At 52.4% G+C, this 17,887-nt stretch overlaps 1 protein-coding gene across 1 annotated transcript in view; it reads left to right on the top strand.

Moving 5' to 3' along the window:
* The window catches only part of c6 (complement component 6), a 52,842-nt gene that overhangs the window by 18,028 nt on the left and 16,927 nt on the right, over positions 1–17,887 (top strand). The window contains 5 exon segments of the mRNA XM_052020497.1: positions 2,171–2,370; positions 2,965–3,206; positions 4,824–4,946; positions 10,829–10,995; positions 12,700–12,925. Of these exon segments, the coding sequence (XP_051876457.1) occupies positions 2,171–2,370; positions 2,965–3,206; positions 4,824–4,946; positions 10,829–10,995; positions 12,700–12,925 (958 nt within the window).

Raw genomic sequence — 17,887 nt, 5'->3', positions numbered from 1 at the left:
CTGCGTAAAATATTTGCCCTGCACATCTCCTTCAAACATTCCTCCTCTCTCCTTAAATGTATGTCCTGCCCTGGGAAAATGACACCAACTATCTTTCTCCACCTTTTTTTAAACAGTGGGGTTACAACTTCCATTCTGTAGAAACTGCTGCAGAGTCTAACCCCTATTTCTGGGGCCACTTCCTTAAGTCATCTGGGATGCAGATTACCAAGCCAAGGGTATTTGGCAGCCTTTAGCTCCATTAGTGTCCCGAGCACTGTTTCTTTACTCAGACTGATTTCCTTCCTGTCATTCAGCCCTTGGTCCAACAGATCTGGGCGGCTGTCTGTGTCGTCCCTTGTGAAGACAAAGTATGTGTTAAATGGTTGTGCCATTTCCCAGTTCCTTGGTCTCTGACTGCAGTGAAATTCACCATCGGCAAAAGTCTGTCAGTACAACTGAGAAAGAGAGTCTCTAAGGATCTAGACCTCAAATCTGGCATATGGTCCACCAGCTAGCAGTTCCTCCTTCCTTCCTATGTGTTCCTGAGACCTGGATGTACCTACAAAGTCAAAGTCAAAGTCAGAGTTTACTGTCATCTGCACAGGTCCATGTGTGCACAGGTGCAATGAAAAACTTACTGCAGCAGCATCACAGGCACCTAGCATCAGATAAGCAGCATTCACAGAAAAACATAAAATAATTTAAATTTAATTTATTCAAAATTATACAATGATACAATTGTTTTCTTATACAAAATTATGCATGATAGACACAATTAGAACAAAATAAAAGTCCATTGTCGTGCAAAACGGTCAAAATGGTCATGTGGAGGCTTTGGAGAGGGTGCACAAAGGTTGTACCAGGATGCTGCCTGGATTAGAGGGCATGTGCTATAAGGAGAGGTTAGACAAACTTGGGTTGTTTTCTCTGGAGCAGCGGAGGCTGAGGGGGGACCTGATAGAGGTTTATAAAATGATGAGAGGCAGAGATAGAGTAGACAGCCAGAGTCTTTACCCCAGGGTGAAAATGCCAAATGCCGGAGGGCGTAGCTTTAAGGTGAGAGGGGGAAAGTTTAAAGGAGATTTATGGGGCAAGTTTTTTTACACAGAAAGTGTTGGGTGCCTGGAAGAGCTGCCAGGGGAGGTGGTGGAAGCAGATACAATGGCAATATTTAAGAGGCATTAGATAGACACGTGAACAGGTGGGGAATGGAGGGATTTAGACCATGTGCCAGCTGATGGGATCAGTTTAGATTGGCTTTGTGGTCAGCACAGACCACATAGCAGGTAGCTCAAGTCATTTAAAGAATACCACCGACACTGTCTCTGCAAAATCCTCCAGATTCATGGAAAGGATAAGGGAAAAAACATCACTGTCCTCTCCCAGGCTATCCAGCCCAACCTCAAGGTCATGGTCACGCTCCGTGCTTCCAGTGGACAGAGTATGCTATTTGTAGATCACAATATGATGTAATTTTACATAAAGACTGAAAGGGATTTAATTCAACCTGAAACCAGGTCTTAATTCCGGAGAAAGCAAACCAGGAAGGTAGAATACATAAGCAGAACACAGTAGGATTGGGAAACTACATAAGATCAGATGTCTTTATTAGTCACATGTACATCGAAACACACAGTGAGATGCATCTTTTGCGTCGAGTGTTCTGGGGGCAGCCCGCAAGTGTCGCCACTCTTCCGGCCCGCCAAACATAGCAACGCCCACAACTTCCTAACCCGTACGTCTTTGGAATGTGGGAGGAAACCGGAGCACCCGGAGGAAACCCACGCAGACATGGGGAGAACACACAAACTCCTGACAGACAGCGGCAGGAATTGAACCCAGGTTGAAAGGGTCTGATGGCATACTGGCAACGGCTAACACCGAAAGAATTAGCACAAGGCACACACGTAATATATACCCCTGGGAGGCAATAACCCAAGAGGAACAGTGGCCCAATCATTGCTAACAATAGAAGTTAACAATCATTTCAGATCAAAGTTATTGAAACACAGCAAGCCTGAGGATCGGGACATTTCAGAATTCACCAAAGGAGGACCAAGGGGTTGAGAGGAGGGACCAGTGGATTGCAGGAGAAGGGAGTGGCCCTGGAATGACCTAGGTGAGGAATGGAAGCTCCAGACCATTGCCCTGAGACCGACCCTGACCAAGGACCTTGTTCCCCACTCAGGTGACCAACCTCGAGGATGATGTCACTGACGAATTCTATACCGACGCAGTCGATTACGAATCACAAGTTTCCAAGTCATTAGACACGTCCTCTAGTGCTAGCAGCGGTTTTAACATCCCAATCCTGTTTGGCCACAAGAGGTCCCAAAATACCCGTCAAACATCCAGCTTCAAGGAGGTGATCAAGGCTCAAGGAAGAAGGTAATGTTCTCTCAGCAAAGCAACCCAGGGAGGAGGAAATCAAACAGAATCCACTGTACTCATCCGTGTGTCCCTGGCCCGGGACGTGTGTGATGGGACAGTGTAGAGGGAGCTTCACCCTGTGTCTGACCCTGGGAGTGTGTGATGGGACAGTTTGGGAGGGAGCTTCACCCTGTGTCTGACGCCGGGAGTGTGTGATGGGACAGTGTAGAGGGAGCCTTCCACCCTGTGTCTGACCCCAGGAGTGTGTGATGGGACGGTGTTTGTTAGAGGGAGCTTCACCCTGTGTCTGACCCTGGGAGTGTGTGTGATGGGACGGTGTAGAGGGAGCTTCACCCTGTGTCTGACCCTGGGAGTGTGTGATGGGACAGTGTGGAGGGAGCTTCACCCTGTGTCTGACCCTGGGAGTGTGTGATGGGACAGTGTAGAGGGAGCTTCACCCTGTGTCTGACCCTGGGAGTGTGTGATGGGAACAGTGTAGAGGGAGCTTTGCTGTCAGTCTATCAGGTTTTGCGGAGGGCATGCTCGATGTGGCTGGGGTGGATGGTGATGGGGGCTCTCTGACAGGGTCCGCCCTGCCTTGCTGCGTTTCAGGACTCAGCCTTTTGTCCGAGTTCATAAAAGAATTGCAGTGTCAGAGTTCACAATGAAGGACACAGACCTTCACGCTTCCGAGCCCTTCCTGAAAGCCTGAGCAGCCTGCCGGTAGAGTATAACCTACGCTCTCTACAGCCAAATATTCCAGGACTTCGGAACGCACTACTTCAGCTCTGGACAACGGGGCGGAGTGTACGACCTCCTGTATCAGTACGACAGGAAAGCTATAGAGACCTCAGGTATACTGTCAGCAGAGCAGTTGGCACTGGGGCTTCCATCTGGGGAGGGTGCGGGGCATCAGGGGATCGGGACCTTTGAGGACAGGAAGTTGGGAATGGGGAATGTTTGACACGTGGAGTAGGGGACCAGTGAGCCCAGTGTGGACAAGGAAACGTGCATTGGAGTGCGGTGATTGGGGGAGAGGGAGAATGATGGGCGTGTGGGTTTGTCCAGAGTGAGGTACAGGATGGAGGGAGGTGTGGGGGTGGTCCATAAGGTCAGGTGTGGAGTGGGAGGGAGGGGTAGGAGTGGGGCAGTGGGACACAGGCTGATGTATTGGCAGGGGAGGGTCAGGACATTGGGTATCGGGTGGAGGTGGAGTGTGGAATATGGGGGAGGGGTTTTGTGGGGTGGCTCAGGGGGGTTATAGGAGGGAGGTGAGATTGGGACAGGTTTGGGATGGAGAGGGTGGGGAGTGGGTGTGGGGGAGGGGAGTGTGGGCGGGGATGGGAGGACGTGAAGGAGGGGGAGTAGAGGGATTGGGGAGGGGAGTGGGGGAACTGGGGGTGAGATGGGACGTGAGGGGTGTACAGGTGGGACGGTCCTGGAGCAGGGGATGTGGGGAGGGGATTGGGCAGGGCAGTGTGGGATGGAGAAGGAGGGGTGAGGATGGGATGGGGAAGGGGATGAGGGGGCGAAGGGATCAGGGAGAGGGGTGTAGAGGGGGAGTGGGTCCTGGGGGTGAGGGGGAGGCAGGAGCTCTGGGTGAGCCAGGCTTAACTGTGACGTTCTCACTTTCAGATCCCTCCACCTGACCTCTCTCTCAGCCCGAACTCTCTCCCTACCCCCCGCTCCGCTCCCTCGCACCCCCCCATCCCTGCCTATTCCCTCGTCCCTCCTCTCACACTGCATCTACTCTCCCTCCACGTCACACCCACTCTCTCCATTCTCCCTCCGTTCACTCATACTCCTTAGATCTCCCTCCTCCCATTGCTCGCTCTCCACCTCCCTCTCTCCCTTTCCCTCCCCCTCTCTCCCCCTCTCCCCCCTCCCCCTCTCTCCCTCTCTCCCTCCCTCCCTCTTCCTCCCCTCTCCCTCCCTCCCCCTCTCTCTCTCCCCCCCTCTCCCCCTCTCTCCCTCCCTCCCTCTTCCTCCCCTCTCTCTCCCTCCCCCTCTCTCTCTCCCCCTCTCTCCCCCTCCCCCCTCTCCCCCCTCCCCCTCTCTCCCTCTCTCCTCTTTCCCTCCCTCTCTCCCTCCCTCTTCCTCCCCTCTCCTCCCCCCTCTCTCTCTCCCCCTCTCTCCCCCCCTCTCCCCCTCTCTCTCCTCCCTCCTCTTCCTCCCCTCTCCTCCTCCCCCTCTCTCCCTCCCTCCCTCTTCCTCCCCTCTCCCTCCCTCCCCCTTTCTCGCTCCCCCTCTCTTGCTCCCTCCCTTTCTCTCCCTCCCTCCCCCTCTCTCTCTCCCACTCTCCCCCCTTTCACCATCCCTCCCCCCCTTTCTTTCCCTCTCTCTCTCGCCCCACCTCCCTCCCCCTCTCCCAGGTTTCTCTCCGTTGGTCCCCCTCTCCTGCCTCCTGTTCTCCCTCTCCTCACCCTGTCTGGGAATGTGTCCTGCTACACGTGGACGTTCTCTCTCCGCAGGTCTCACCCAGTCCGAGCTGAGGGAGTGTGTGACCACCGAGACTGTGACACGTGTGCTCTTTATTAAGATCAGGAGAAAGTCCACAAGGTGTAGTGACAACAGAATGACCCTACAGACCAAAGGTGAGGAGGTAGAGGACACACCGGCACTGAGCCAGGAGGTGAAGATGCCGGCAGGACACCCTGTGGGTCAGATGGAGTGAGCCCTGTCCTGAACACCAGGGTGACCAGGAGCTCCCACCCACCCATCACCCTAACCTTCCACCCCATTCCCACTCTGACCTCTGGTCCCTTGCCCTGTTTCAACAAAGCCCAGAGTGTGAGACCGCACGAGGTCATCGCGTGCAGTTCCGATCACCCAGCGACAGGAAGGGTGTGCTCACCGGAGAGGGTGCAGAGGAGATTCGCCAGGGTGTTGCCTGGGATGGAGCGTTTCAGTTACGAGGAGAGACGGGAGAGGCTGGGTCTGTTCTCCCTGGAGCGGAGGGGGTTGAGAGGAGGCATGAGTGAGGTATATAAAATGATGAGGGGTATAGAGAGGGTAGACTGCAGAGAACATTTCCCTGTATCAGAGGTAGAGAAAACTAGAGGATGTAGGTTTAGGGTGAGGGGGAGGAGATTTAGAGAGGAGGTGAGGGGGACCTTCCTCACCCAGAGAGTGGGGAGTACCTGGAACACACTGCCCGAGAGAGCGGTGGAAGCAGAGTCACTGATAGCGTTTGTCTTGATGAGCTCTTGATTCTCTTATAGAGAGCTCTGGACCTAGTGGTGGGAGATGGGACTAATACAGAAGGGTGCCCACTGGTCAGCAAGGATGAGTTGTGCTGCAGATTCTATGATTCTGAGCTCCAGGGTGAGAGCATAGGTAATTCATGGCAGGTGCAGTGTCTTGTTGATAAGGGTGAGGTTGTCCGCTTTGGTGGTAAATCAGGGTCTATTATTCGAAGGGCAATAGACTGGGCAAGGGGGGGGAGTGGGTGTCCTCGTGAACCAGTCCCTGATGTGAGCCATTGGCTGGAGCAGACGGCTCAGAAGGCAAAATGGTACGTTGGCCTTCATGGTGAGAAGGCTGGAGTACAGGAGCCGGGACGTGTGGCTGCGGTTGTACAGGGCCGTGGTGAGAGCACAGCTGGAGTATTGTGTGCAGTGTTGTCACTTACCTGGGGCAGGACCTTCTTGTTCTGGGGGAAGTGCAGCACAGGTTCGCCTGACTGGTTCCTGGAGCGGCAGGACTGATGGATGAGCAGAGATTGGGTTGGTAGGAATTAGATTCACTGGAGTTTAGGAGGATGAAAGGAGATCTTATATAAACCTGCAAAATCCTGTCAGCGGAGACACAAGAGACTGTAGGTGTTGGAATCTGGAGCAAAAAACAAAGTGCTGGAGGAACTCAGTGGGTCAAGCAGCATCTGTGGAGGGAAATGGACAGTTGATGTATGGACAGACTAGATGCAGGAAGGATATTCCCCAGGGGAGGGGAGTCCTGGACCTAGAATCACAGTCAAAGGACCGGGGTAAGCCTCGTAGACCTGAGACGAGGAGAAGTTTCTGAACAGAGAACAGCACAGCACAGGAACAGGCTCTTCGGCCCACCATATCTGTGCTGACCATGATGCCAATTTAAACTGCACATCTGCCTGCACGTGGTCTACATCCCTCCATTCCCTGCCTGTACATGTACCTGTCTAATTGCCTCTTCAACATTGCTATCATATCTGCCTCCACCACCTCCCTGGCAGCACGTTCCAGGCACCCACCGCTCTCTGTGTAAAATAAAAACTTGCCCCGCCATCTCCTTTAAACTTTCCCCCTCTCACCCTAGATCTATGCCCTCCAGTATTTGACATTTCCACCCTGGGATAAAGACACCCACTGTCCACCCTATCTACACCTCTCATAACTTTATAAACCCGTATCAGGTCTCCCCTCAGCCTCCGTCACTCCAGAGAAAACAACCCAAGTCTGTCCAGCCTCCCAGAGAGAGGAGAACTTCCACCACAGAGAGCAGTTGCAGCCAACCCATTAACTACATTCAAGGAGGAGGTGGAGGTAGTTCTGAGGGTGGAAGGGATCAACAGATCCAGGGAGAAAGCTGGAATGGGGACTGAATTGGATGATCAGCCATGATCATACTGACTGCTGGAGCTGAATGTCCTCTCTGGTGTTAGTTTCTGTGACACCAACATTCTCCTGAAGTATTGGAGGACAAGTCTCAAGAGAAAGAGCAGCTGAAAGAAATTAGGTTATTAAAGATAGCTTTTAAGGAATTAATAGGTCCAAAAGCTGACAGTTGCCCAGGACTTTCTGACCTGGATCTGAAGATAATAACTTTTTATTCAGGTTCTCTGCCACGTCCTCGTTCACCAGTATAATTTCTTCTGTTACAATCTGTTAAGGCTCACGTTAGATTTTGATTAAATTTTCCAGTTTACATATCTGCAGAAGTGTTTTCATTTCTTGCTACATTACTCCCGTAATCTACTTTAGTTATCGATTTCTTGGTGTTCCAAAATGTTCTACTCCCCAGGCCAATCCAGTCTTCAACTTCTGACAGCCACAGCTAGAACACTTCTGTCAGGGTTTCCGCCTTTTTTTGTAAACTTTGATTAATTCTTTAAATGTTAGGCAGTGCCTGTTTCCCGCCACACTCTGTTCCAAACTCTGTCACAAGAAGAAGTTGCCAGGGGTCAGAGGAACAGATTCAAGGATGTTCTCAAAGCCTCCTTGTAGAAGCACAACATCCCCACAGTCTCTGGGAACCCCTGACCCATGACAACACATGGAGTCCGTGTGGAAACAGCAGAAGGATTGTACCACCTCCCAGACCATCCGGCTGCCTTGTGAGGTACCTCCTGACCCATCTGAGTCTGTTCCTACCTTGGCCTCATCAGTCGCCTCAGAATGTGGAATCCTCAGGACTACCTAAGATGCAGGTACCAGAGACTGCAGATGCTGGAGTCTGTTGCAACACAAAAAGCACTGGAGGAACTCAGCGGGTCAGGCAGCATCTGTGGAGGGAAATGGACGGTCGACCCTTCATCTGGACCCTTCATTGAATTCTAGGTGGAGGCCGACAAAGAGGGAACTTTGCCTCCAGTTTTTCCCCTCTCTATCTGCCTGCCTCCATCTCTCACTCACCTACTACTGACTGCCAACCCCAACCACTCTCTCCTCTCCCCCACCTGACAGCCCCTGCCTGTCATGTCCCCTCCCCACCCTCAGTCCTGAGGCAGGGTTTCAACCGGAAATGTCGACAGGGTTCTGTCCCTCCCACAGCTGCTGCTGGACCCACTGAGTTCTTCCAGCAGATTGTTCCTCTCTCCACAGACGCTGCCTGACCTGCTGAGTGTTCCCAACATTTTCTGTTCTGATTCCAGATTTCCAGCATCTGCAGATCTTTTGACTTTCATTACCATAGATGGTGGATGGTTGAGGCCCAGAACTGACCCCTGTGCTGTCAACTGGTGACAGACTGCTGATCCAGCAGTGGCCCCTCTACCCCCACTCTCCGTTCCCTGTCGCTTAGCCACAGTCCACTCCTTGCCAATTTTACCCCATCCCGTGTGCTCTACAGTGAGTGCACTACCAGGGCCTTGCTAACCTCAGATCGACTGCCCTCGAGTCAGAGCAATACAGCAGGGATACAGGCCCTTCGGCCCAACCAGTCCATGCCAACCACAGTGCCCACCCAGCTCGTCCCAATTTCCTGTGTTCGGCCCATATCCCTCCAAGCCCCGCCCCTCCACGTACCTATCCAAGTGCTTCTTAAATGGAACTCCTTTGTCCCTGCCTCACCCACTTCCTCTGGCAGCTTGTTCCATATACTCACTACCCTCTGCGTGAAAATGTTTCCCCTCAGGTCTCTTTTAAACCTTTCCCCTCTCACCCTGTGCCCCTAGTTTTGGACTCCCTTACCCTGGGGAAAAGACATCTATGCCTCCCATAATTATAAACATTTCTATAAGATCCCCCCTCATTCTCCTACGTTCCAAGGAATAAAGACCCAGCCTGTCCAACCTCTCCCTATAACTCAGGCCCTCGAGTCCTATCCTCGTAAATCTTCTCTGCACTCTTTCCAGTTTAACCAGGTCTTTCCTTTAACAGGGCGACCAAAACTGTCCGCAGTGCTCCAAGTGCGGCCTCACCAACGACTTGTACATCTGCAACATAACGTCCCAACTCCTGTACTCACTGCCCTGACTGATGAAGGCCGGCGTGCTGAATACCTTTTTCACCACCGTCTACCTGTGATGCCACTTTCAATGAACTATGCACTTGTACTCCTAGGTCCCTCTGTTCCATTGCACTCCCCAGTGTCCGACCATTCATAGTATAAGCCCTACGCTGGGTTGACTTTCCAAAATGCATCACCTCACCCTTACCTCTATTGAAGTCCATTTGCCGCTCCTCAGCCCACTTCCCAAACTGATCAACACCCCCCTGTAATCTACAATAACCTTCTTCACTATCAACAACACCTCCTGTTTCCTACACCATCTGAACAACCAGTTCCAGTGGTTCTCCAGATGTGAACAGTCTCCAGGGATTGTTGGTTCTGGACTTCCATTATCTCAGCAGTGCAGGGACGGGGGGCAGGAGTGGGGTGGGGAGCTCCCTCCATGGTAGCACCTCAATCTGCCTTGTCACATTGCAGCTGTATAAAACTTTGGTCAGGCCACATGGAGCATTGTGTGCGGTTCTGGTCGCCCCATTACAGGAAGGATGTGGAGGCTTTGGAGAGGGTGCAGAAGAGGTTCACCAGGATGCTGCCTGGATTAGAGGGCATGAGATATAAGGAGAGGTTGGATGAACTTGGGTTGTTTTCTGTGGAGCGGCGGAGGCTGAGGGGAGGCCTGATAGAGGTTTATAAAATTATGAGAGGCACAGATAGAGTCAGAGTAGACAGTCAGAGTCTGTTTTCCAGGGTGGAAATGTCTAATACTAGAGGCATGCATTTGTGAGAAGGGGAAAGTTCAAAGGAGGTGTGTGGGGCAAGTTTTTTATAGATAGATTGGTGGGTGCGTGGAATGTGCTGCCTGGGGTGCGGGTGGAGGCAGATACGATAGGGGTATTTAAGAGACTGTTAGGTAGACATATAAATGTGCAGGGAGTGGAGGGATGTGGACATTGATATTGGTATCGGTATTGGTTTATTATTGTCACGTACCAAGGTCCAGTGAAAAGCTTGTCTTACATACCGATCGTACAGGTCAATTCATTACACAGTGCAGTTACATTGAGTTAGTACAGAGTGCATTGATGTAATACAGGTAAAAACAGTAACAGTACAGAGTAAAGTGTCACAGCTACAGAGAAAGTGCAGTGCAATAAGGTGCAAGGTCACAACAAGGTAGATCGTGAGGTCAGAGTCCATCTCATTGTATAAGGGAACCATTCAATAGTCTTATCACAGTGGGGTAGAAGCTGTCCTCGTCTGGTGGTACGTGCCCTCAGGCTCCTGTATCTTCTACCCGATGGAAGAGGAGAGAAGAGAGAATGTCCCGGGTGGGTGGGGTCTTTGATTATGCTGGCTGCTACACCAAGGCAACGAGAGGTAAAGTCCAAGGAGGGGAGGCTGGTGTCCGTGATGCGCTGGGCTGTGTCCACAACTCTCTGTAGTTTCTTGCAGTCCTGGGCAGAGCAGTTGCCGTACCAAGCCGTGATACATCATTGTGTAGGCAGAAGCAATTGGTTTAATTTGGCATCATGTTTGCGCAGCATGGTGGGCCAAAGGGCCTGTTCCTGTGCTGTTCGATGTGAGCAGATCCCCAGGGTGCTGAGAGACACATTGAAGGGGTCTGACCCAGTCATGTGGCTCCACACCCACTTGCTCCATTGGCGTAGCGGCCCAGTTCCTCCAGCCGTGCAGATCCTCCTGAGGTTGTGGAGGGGACAGGCAGCGGTCAAGGGGTTGGGAGGGAATGTGGGTCCTTCCTGTGCCGGGAATGGCCACGCCTGTCGTACAGCAGAGGCTCCTCACACTCACTGCTGTTTCCCAACGGCAGGGTCGATCCTGGAGTCTGCGGAGAAGTCACTTTCGATGGTTCGTGGTGGCCGGGCAGAGTTCGCAGCCGCGCTCGCCTGGCAGAAGGGGAAGCCCTTCCCCGCCGACAAGAAGTACGAGGAGTGGGTGAAGTCTGTCCGTGATAACCCTACCGTGGTGGACTTCAAGGTCAGAGCACACCCCCAGCCCCACCACACCCCTACCCCCACACCCACCCCATCCCCACCGCCACCCCAGCCCCCCACACCCCACCCACCACACCCTCACCCCACACCCCACCCCACCTTCACCCCCACACCCCACCCCATCCCCACCCCCACTGCCACCTCCACCCCACCCCCACCCCACCCCTCCCCACACCCCCACCCCACCGCATTGCCACCCCACCACACACCCACCCCACCCCAATCTCCCCAATGTCTCTCTCAGTGTACCTCCCAGTCTCTCTCACAGTTTCTCCTAATCCCTAATTTCTCTCTCTCTGTCTCTGTCTCTCTCTCTCACACACACACATACCTCTCCCACTATCCAGAGCCTGTCTAATCCCCCTTCCCATGGCCATGATGCCTGTTTCTGGGCCTCACTGATCTCCTTCACCCTCAGGAACATCTCCACCTCTTCCAGAGCCGGGAGAGTGACTGAGTTCGCTTGTATCTGCCACACTCACCCATGCATCTCCTGTCTTCCTCACTGCTCAGCTGAAAAAGCCCCAGCGTCCACTCCCGTGATAACTGTCCATCCTCATTGCCAGTGGAATGTCTGTCTGACGCAGCTGCCTGGAAGGTCAAAGACCACGGGTAGACTACTGACAAACTACTGGTTACTGAAGTCTGTCCGCTACTAGCTGGGGCATGTGGTGCACCTGCTGCCGGATGATGATGGCACAGAGCTCAATCCCATTCACAAGCAGGGCGGCCCATAGCTGTGCACGGCAACGCCCAGGCAACGGCAAGACAATGCCCAGACAACACCCAGGCAACGCCCAGGCATGCACTGATGAAAAGTAACATTTGTGCCACTAAAATGCCGGCAATGACCGTCTCCAGAATCCAACCACCTGCCCTTGACACAACGCCATTCGCAACACCCAGCCCCCACCATCAACATCCTGGGGGGGGGGGTCACCACAGACCAGAAACTTAACTGGACCAGCCACGTAAATACCCTGGCTACAGGGGCAGGTCAGGGGCTGGGAATCCTGGGTGAGTGCCTCACCTTGTGACACCTCAACGCCTGCCCTCCATCTACAAGGACCCACTTCGGAGGGTGATGGAACACTCTGCACTTGCCCAGGTGAGTGCGGTTCCAACAACTCTCAGGAAGCTCAGCACCATGCAGGACAAAGCAGCCCACTCGATCGGCTCCCCATCCACACCCCATCCACCACCTCCCTCCGCCACCGCCCCACAGTGGCTACAGCGCATCCACAATGCTATTCCGGCAGCACCTCCCAAACTCAACACCTGTCCCACCAAGGGGGACAAGCGCAGCAGGCACAGGGGAACACCACCCCTGCAAGTTCCCGTCCAGGTCACACACCATCCTGACTGGGAAATCTATCACAATTCCTTCATTGTCACTGGGTCTAAGTCCTGGAACTCACTCCCCAACAGCGCTGGGGGAGCACCTTCCCCAGACGGACTGCAGCGGTCGGAGAAGGCAGCTCACTCCCACCTTCTCGGTGGCAATTAGGGATGGGAAATAAATGCTGGGTTTGTCAATGACGACCAGATCTCAAAGGATGCATGAAAAGCACAGTTCTTAAAGGTACACCAACCCTCTTATACATCTCGTCCTCCCAACCTCTCTCTCCATTTCTTTGTCCTGGTCTCTTTCGGTCTGCCTTGGACTTTGGGTGTCTTCCTCCTGCAGCTCCAGTCGATCCTGGGCCTGGTGAAGGGAATTCCGTGCGCCGTCACCAAGCGCCGGAACCTGGAGCGAGCTTTGCTGGATTACATGGAGGACTTTGACCCCTGCCGGTGTCGCCCGTGTCCCAATAACGGGAAGGTGGTGATGGTGGACAACAGCTGTATGTGCATCTGTAAGGCCGGCACCTACGGAGACAGCTGTGAACATCGTCTACCAGACTTCAACTCAGGTAAGCTCTCAACTCAGCCCGTCACCTCTGAGGACCACAACGTGGCACACACCAGCTGGTTACCACGGTGAATCCGGTGTTCCCAAGATCAGGGCTGACCTGTGACCCAGCACTGCATGTTCACCTTTACCCCAATACCTCAATACCCATGTTTAACTGCACCCCACCAATAACAGGTTGGTGGTTCTGTGGATAGTGCAGAAGGTTGCCAAAGGACACAGTGAGATCAGTTGCAGATATGGGCAGAGAAATGACAGAGGGAGTTTAATCCGGGCAAGTGTGAGGTGTTACACCTTGGGAGATGCAAAGACCCTCGTTGATGAGCAGAGGGATCTTGGGGTCCAAGTTCATAGCTCCCTGAGAGTGGCTGCACAGGTTGATAGGGTGGTAAAGAAGGCGTACATCGTGCTTGTCTTTATTAGTTTAGGCATCCGGTTCAAGAGTCAGGAAGTTATGTTTTATGCTTTATAGAACTTTTGTTAGGCCACATCTGGTGTATCGCTTTCAATTCTGGTCGCCCCATTATTGGAAGGATGTGGAGGCTTTGGAGAGGGTGCAGAAGAGGTTCACCATGTTGCCTGGATTAGAGGGCACGTGCTATAGGGAGATGTTTTCTCTGGAGCGGCGGAAGCTAAGGGGAGACCTGACAGAAGTTTATAAGGTTATGAGAGGCACAGATAGACAGCTGGTATCTTTTTCCCAGGGTGAAAATGTCTAACACTAGAGGCATGCATTTAAGGTGACAGGGGAGAAGTTCAAAGGAGATGTGCGGGGCATGTTTTTTACACAGAGAGCGGTGGGTGCCTGGAATGTGCTGCCTGGGGTGGTGCTGAAGGCAGATACGACAGAGGCGTTTAAGAGGCTCTTACATAGGCACTTGGATGTGCAGAGAACGGAGGAATGTGGACATTGTGTAGGCAGAACAGATTAGTTTAGTTAGGCATTGAATTACTAGTTTAATCAGTTCAGCACAACATGGTGGTCTGAAGGGCCTGTTCCTGTGCTGTACTGTTCCATGCTCTAACAGGTGGACCTGGCAGGAGAGAGTTCCAAATTCCTCTGTGGGTAGAAGTGTTTCCACCTTTCCTGATGAAAGGCCAGGTACAAAGAATCAAACAGCACAGTCGGTGGCCATACAGCCCATCGATTCTATGCCAGCTCCCTGTCAGTCCCGTGGCCCCCGCTCTGTCCCTGTGTCACTGCAGGTTTATTTCCATTGTAGCAACAAACAATCTGCGGGGTCTCGACCCAAAACACCAACAGTTCCTTTCCCCCCACAGATGCTGCCTGACCCGCTGGGTTCCTCCAGCAGATTGTGTTGCCCCAGATTCCTGCACCTGTGGTCTCTGGTGTCTCTTTATTTCCCTCGTACCTTTTCAATTTCCTAATGAAACCATCTATTGTCTCCACTTCAACCTGGTGGACAACGAGTTCAAGGTCACTCGCTGCATAAGTAGGTTCTTCCTCCCCTCACCCAGATCCGTAAACCTCTGCCCCCCAGTTCTTGGACAGTCAGCCAATGGGAACAGCTTTTCCTCTTGGGACTTCCTGTGAGCAGCCTGTTCCTCACTTCTTCCAGCCGTACGAGACATTGGTGAGACCGCGCTTGGAGTATTGTTCTGGTCGCCACCCTGTGGGAAGGAGGTGACTAAGCTAGGGAGGGTGCACAAGGACGTTGCCAGGACTGGAGGGCTTGAGTTATAAGGAGAGACTGGACAGGCTGGAACTGTTTTCCCCGGAGTGAAGGAGGCTGAGGGGTGACTTTGTAGAGGTTTATAAAACCAGGAGGGGCATGGATGGGGGGGTGGTCACAGTCTTTTCCCCAGGGTAGGGGAGTCAAAAACTAGAGGGCACAGGTTTAAGGTGAGAGGGGAAAGATTTAAAGGGGGCAACTTTTTCACTCAGAGGGTGGTGTGTATATGGAACAAGCTGCCAGAGGAAGTGGTAGAGGCGGGTTCAATTACAACGTTTAAAAGACATTTGGACAGGTAAGCAGATAGGGAAGGTTGAGAGGGACATGGGCCAAACGCAGGCAAATGGGACTGGCTCAGGAAGGCAACTTGGTCGGCATGGACCAGTTGGGCCGAAGGGCCTGTTTCCGTGCTGTATGAATCTATGACTTGTGATGTCGCGGGCCCTTCTCCCTGCTCTGTTTTGTTATCTTTTTTATCATCCAGGCAGCTGTGTTTTTCAGTTCCCTGCACTTCTCGCTCACGGGCTGGCACAGTGGCACAGCGAGCAGAGCCACTGCCTCCCAGCTTCAGAGACCCGGGTTCGGCCCTGACTCTGACGCTGTCTGTGTGGAGTTTGCCTGCTCTCCCTGTGACCGCATGGGTTTTACCTGGATGCTCGGGCTTCCTCCCACATCCCAAGGGAGGTAATTGGCTGCTAACTTTCATGGCATTTATACCCTGTGTAGGTATGCCTGTGACAACAATATACTTGAACTTACTGCAAGTTGCCCACAGTGTGTATGTGAGCAGTAGGGTCTGGGGGAATGTGGGGGGAGTGAGTTGCAGGATGAGGGGAATGGGGGGGGAGTGAGTTGCAGGATGAGGGGAATGGGGGGGAGTGAGTTGCAGGATGAGGGGAATGGGGGGGGAGTGAGTTGCAGGGTGAGGGGAGTGGGGGGGAGTGAGTTGCAGGGTGATGAGGAGAGGCGGAATGGGACTAGAACGCAAATGAAGCTGCCGAGCTAGAATCTGAGACAACGGGAATGCTGGAAGAACTCGGCCAGTCAGCCAGCATCACAGGCACAGAGCATCAAATAAGCAGCATTCACAAGAAAAACATAAATTAAACACAAGTTGTACACAATATTTACAAGAAAGGACACAAATAGAACAAAAAAACACAAAGTCTAGTGCAAAGTGATCAAAGTGGTCCCAGTGTTGCTGTACTGAGGCAGTGATCAGGGTTGTGCCGGTTGGTTCAAGAACCGAATGGTTGAAGGGAAGTAGCTGTTCCTGAACCTGGTGGTGTGGGACTTCAGGCTTCTGTACCTCCTGCCTGATGGGAGCTGCGAGAAGATGGCACGGCCCGGATGGTGGGGATCTTTGATGATGGATGTTGCCCTCTTGAGGCAGCGCCTCCTGTAGATACTGCCGATGGTGGGGAGGGATGTGCCCGTGATGTATTGGGCTGAGTCCACTGCTCTCTGCAGCTTCTTACGTTCCTGCACATTCAAATTGCCGTCCCAGACCGTGATGCAACCAGTCAGGAAAGAGAGCAACACACACAAAATGCTGGAGGAACTCAGTAGGTCAGGCAGCGTCTATGGAGGGAAATGAACAGTCAACATTTCGGGTCCAGACCCCTCATTGAGTCCTGATAAAGGGTCTCAACCCGAAACGTCAACAGAGTACAAGGTAAATGGCAGTATTCTGGGCAGTGTAGAGGAGCAGAGGGATCTGGGGGTTCATATCCACAGATCACTGAAAGTCGCCTCACAGGGGGAATAGGGTAGTTAAGAAAGCTTATGGGATGTTAGCTTTCATAAGTTGTGGGATCGAGTTTAAGAGCCGCCAGGTAATGATGCAGCTCTACAAAATCTGGTTAGACAACACAGAGTACTGTGTCCAGTTCTGGTCGCCTCATTATAGGAAGGATGTGGAAGCGTTGGAAAGGCTGCAGAGGAGATTTACCAGGATGCTGCCTGGTTTAGAGAGTATGCATTATGAGGTGAGACTAAGGGAGCTGGGGCTTTACTCTTTGGAGAGGAGGAGGATGAGGGGAGACATGATAGAAGTGAACAAAATATTAAGAGGAATAGATAGAGTGGACAGCCAGCGCCTCTTTCCCAGGGCACCAATGCTCAATACAAGAGGACATGGCTTTAAAGTAATGGGTGGGAAGTTCAAGGGAGATATCAGAGGAAGGTTTTTTACCCAGAGAGTGGTTGGGGCATGGAATGCGCTGCCTGGGGCGGTGGTGGAGGCAGGTACATTGGTCAAATTCAAGAGATTACTAGATAAGCATATGGAGGAATTTAAAATAGAGGGATGTGTGGGAGGATGGGTTAGATAGTCTTAGGCGAGGTTTAAAGCTCGGCGCAGCATTGTGGGCCGAGGGGCCTGTATTGTGCTGTACTGTTCTATGTTCTATGTTCTATGATGTGGAGGCTTTGGAGAGGGTTCAGAAGAGGTTCACCAGGATGTTGCCTGGATTAGAGGGTCCGAGCTATAAGGAGAGGTTGGACAAAATTGGGTTGTTTTCTCTGGAGGCTGAGGGGGGACCTGATAGAGGTTTATAAAATTATGGGAGGCACAGATAAATAATCAGTCTTTTTCCCAGGGTTGAAATGTCAAATATTAGAGGACACAGCTTTAAGGTGAGAGGGGAAAGTTTAAAGGAGATTTACGTGGCAAGTGTTTATTCCACAGAGAGTGGTGGGTGCCTGGAACGGGCTGCCAGGTGTGGGGGTGGAGGCAGATATGATCGTGGTGTTTAAGAGGGTTTTAGACAGACACATGAACACACAGGGAACAGAGGGATGTGGATCATGTGCAGGCAGAAGGGGTTTAGTTTAATTTGGCATCGTGTTCAGCAGACATGGTGGGCCGAAGGGCCTGTTCCTGTGCTGTACTGTTCTGTGTTCTATGTTCTGTGTAATATTGAGTTCAGAAGGCTGCAACGTGCCCAGACAGAAGATGAGGTGCTGTTCCTGAAGCCTGTGTTGGGCTCACTGTAACTGTACAGGAGGTCACAGACGGAGGGGTCAGAGTGTGATCTCTGCAGAATGAACGCAAGTGTTCTGCAGAGCAATCGCCCAATCCGTGTGCACACTGCCCTTAACTGACAGAATCGCTGCTTCATCTGAAATAATTGTTTGGGTCCCTGGATGGTGGGAAGGGAATGGGACAGATGGGATTGTTCTGATGAGAGCTAGCATGGAGCAGGTGGGCCAAATGGCCTCTGTCGTATTGGATTGTAGGAAAAGGCACACAGTGATGCAGAGATTAG

Source organism: Pristis pectinata, chromosome 7 (assembly GCF_009764475.1).
Source record: "Pristis pectinata isolate sPriPec2 chromosome 7, sPriPec2.1.pri, whole genome shotgun sequence".
Lineage (NCBI taxonomy): Eukaryota > Metazoa > Chordata > Chondrichthyes > Rhinopristiformes > Pristidae > Pristis > Pristis pectinata.
Note: the sequence above shows the minus strand (reverse complement) of the source record. Positions and strands in the feature narration are given on the sequence as shown.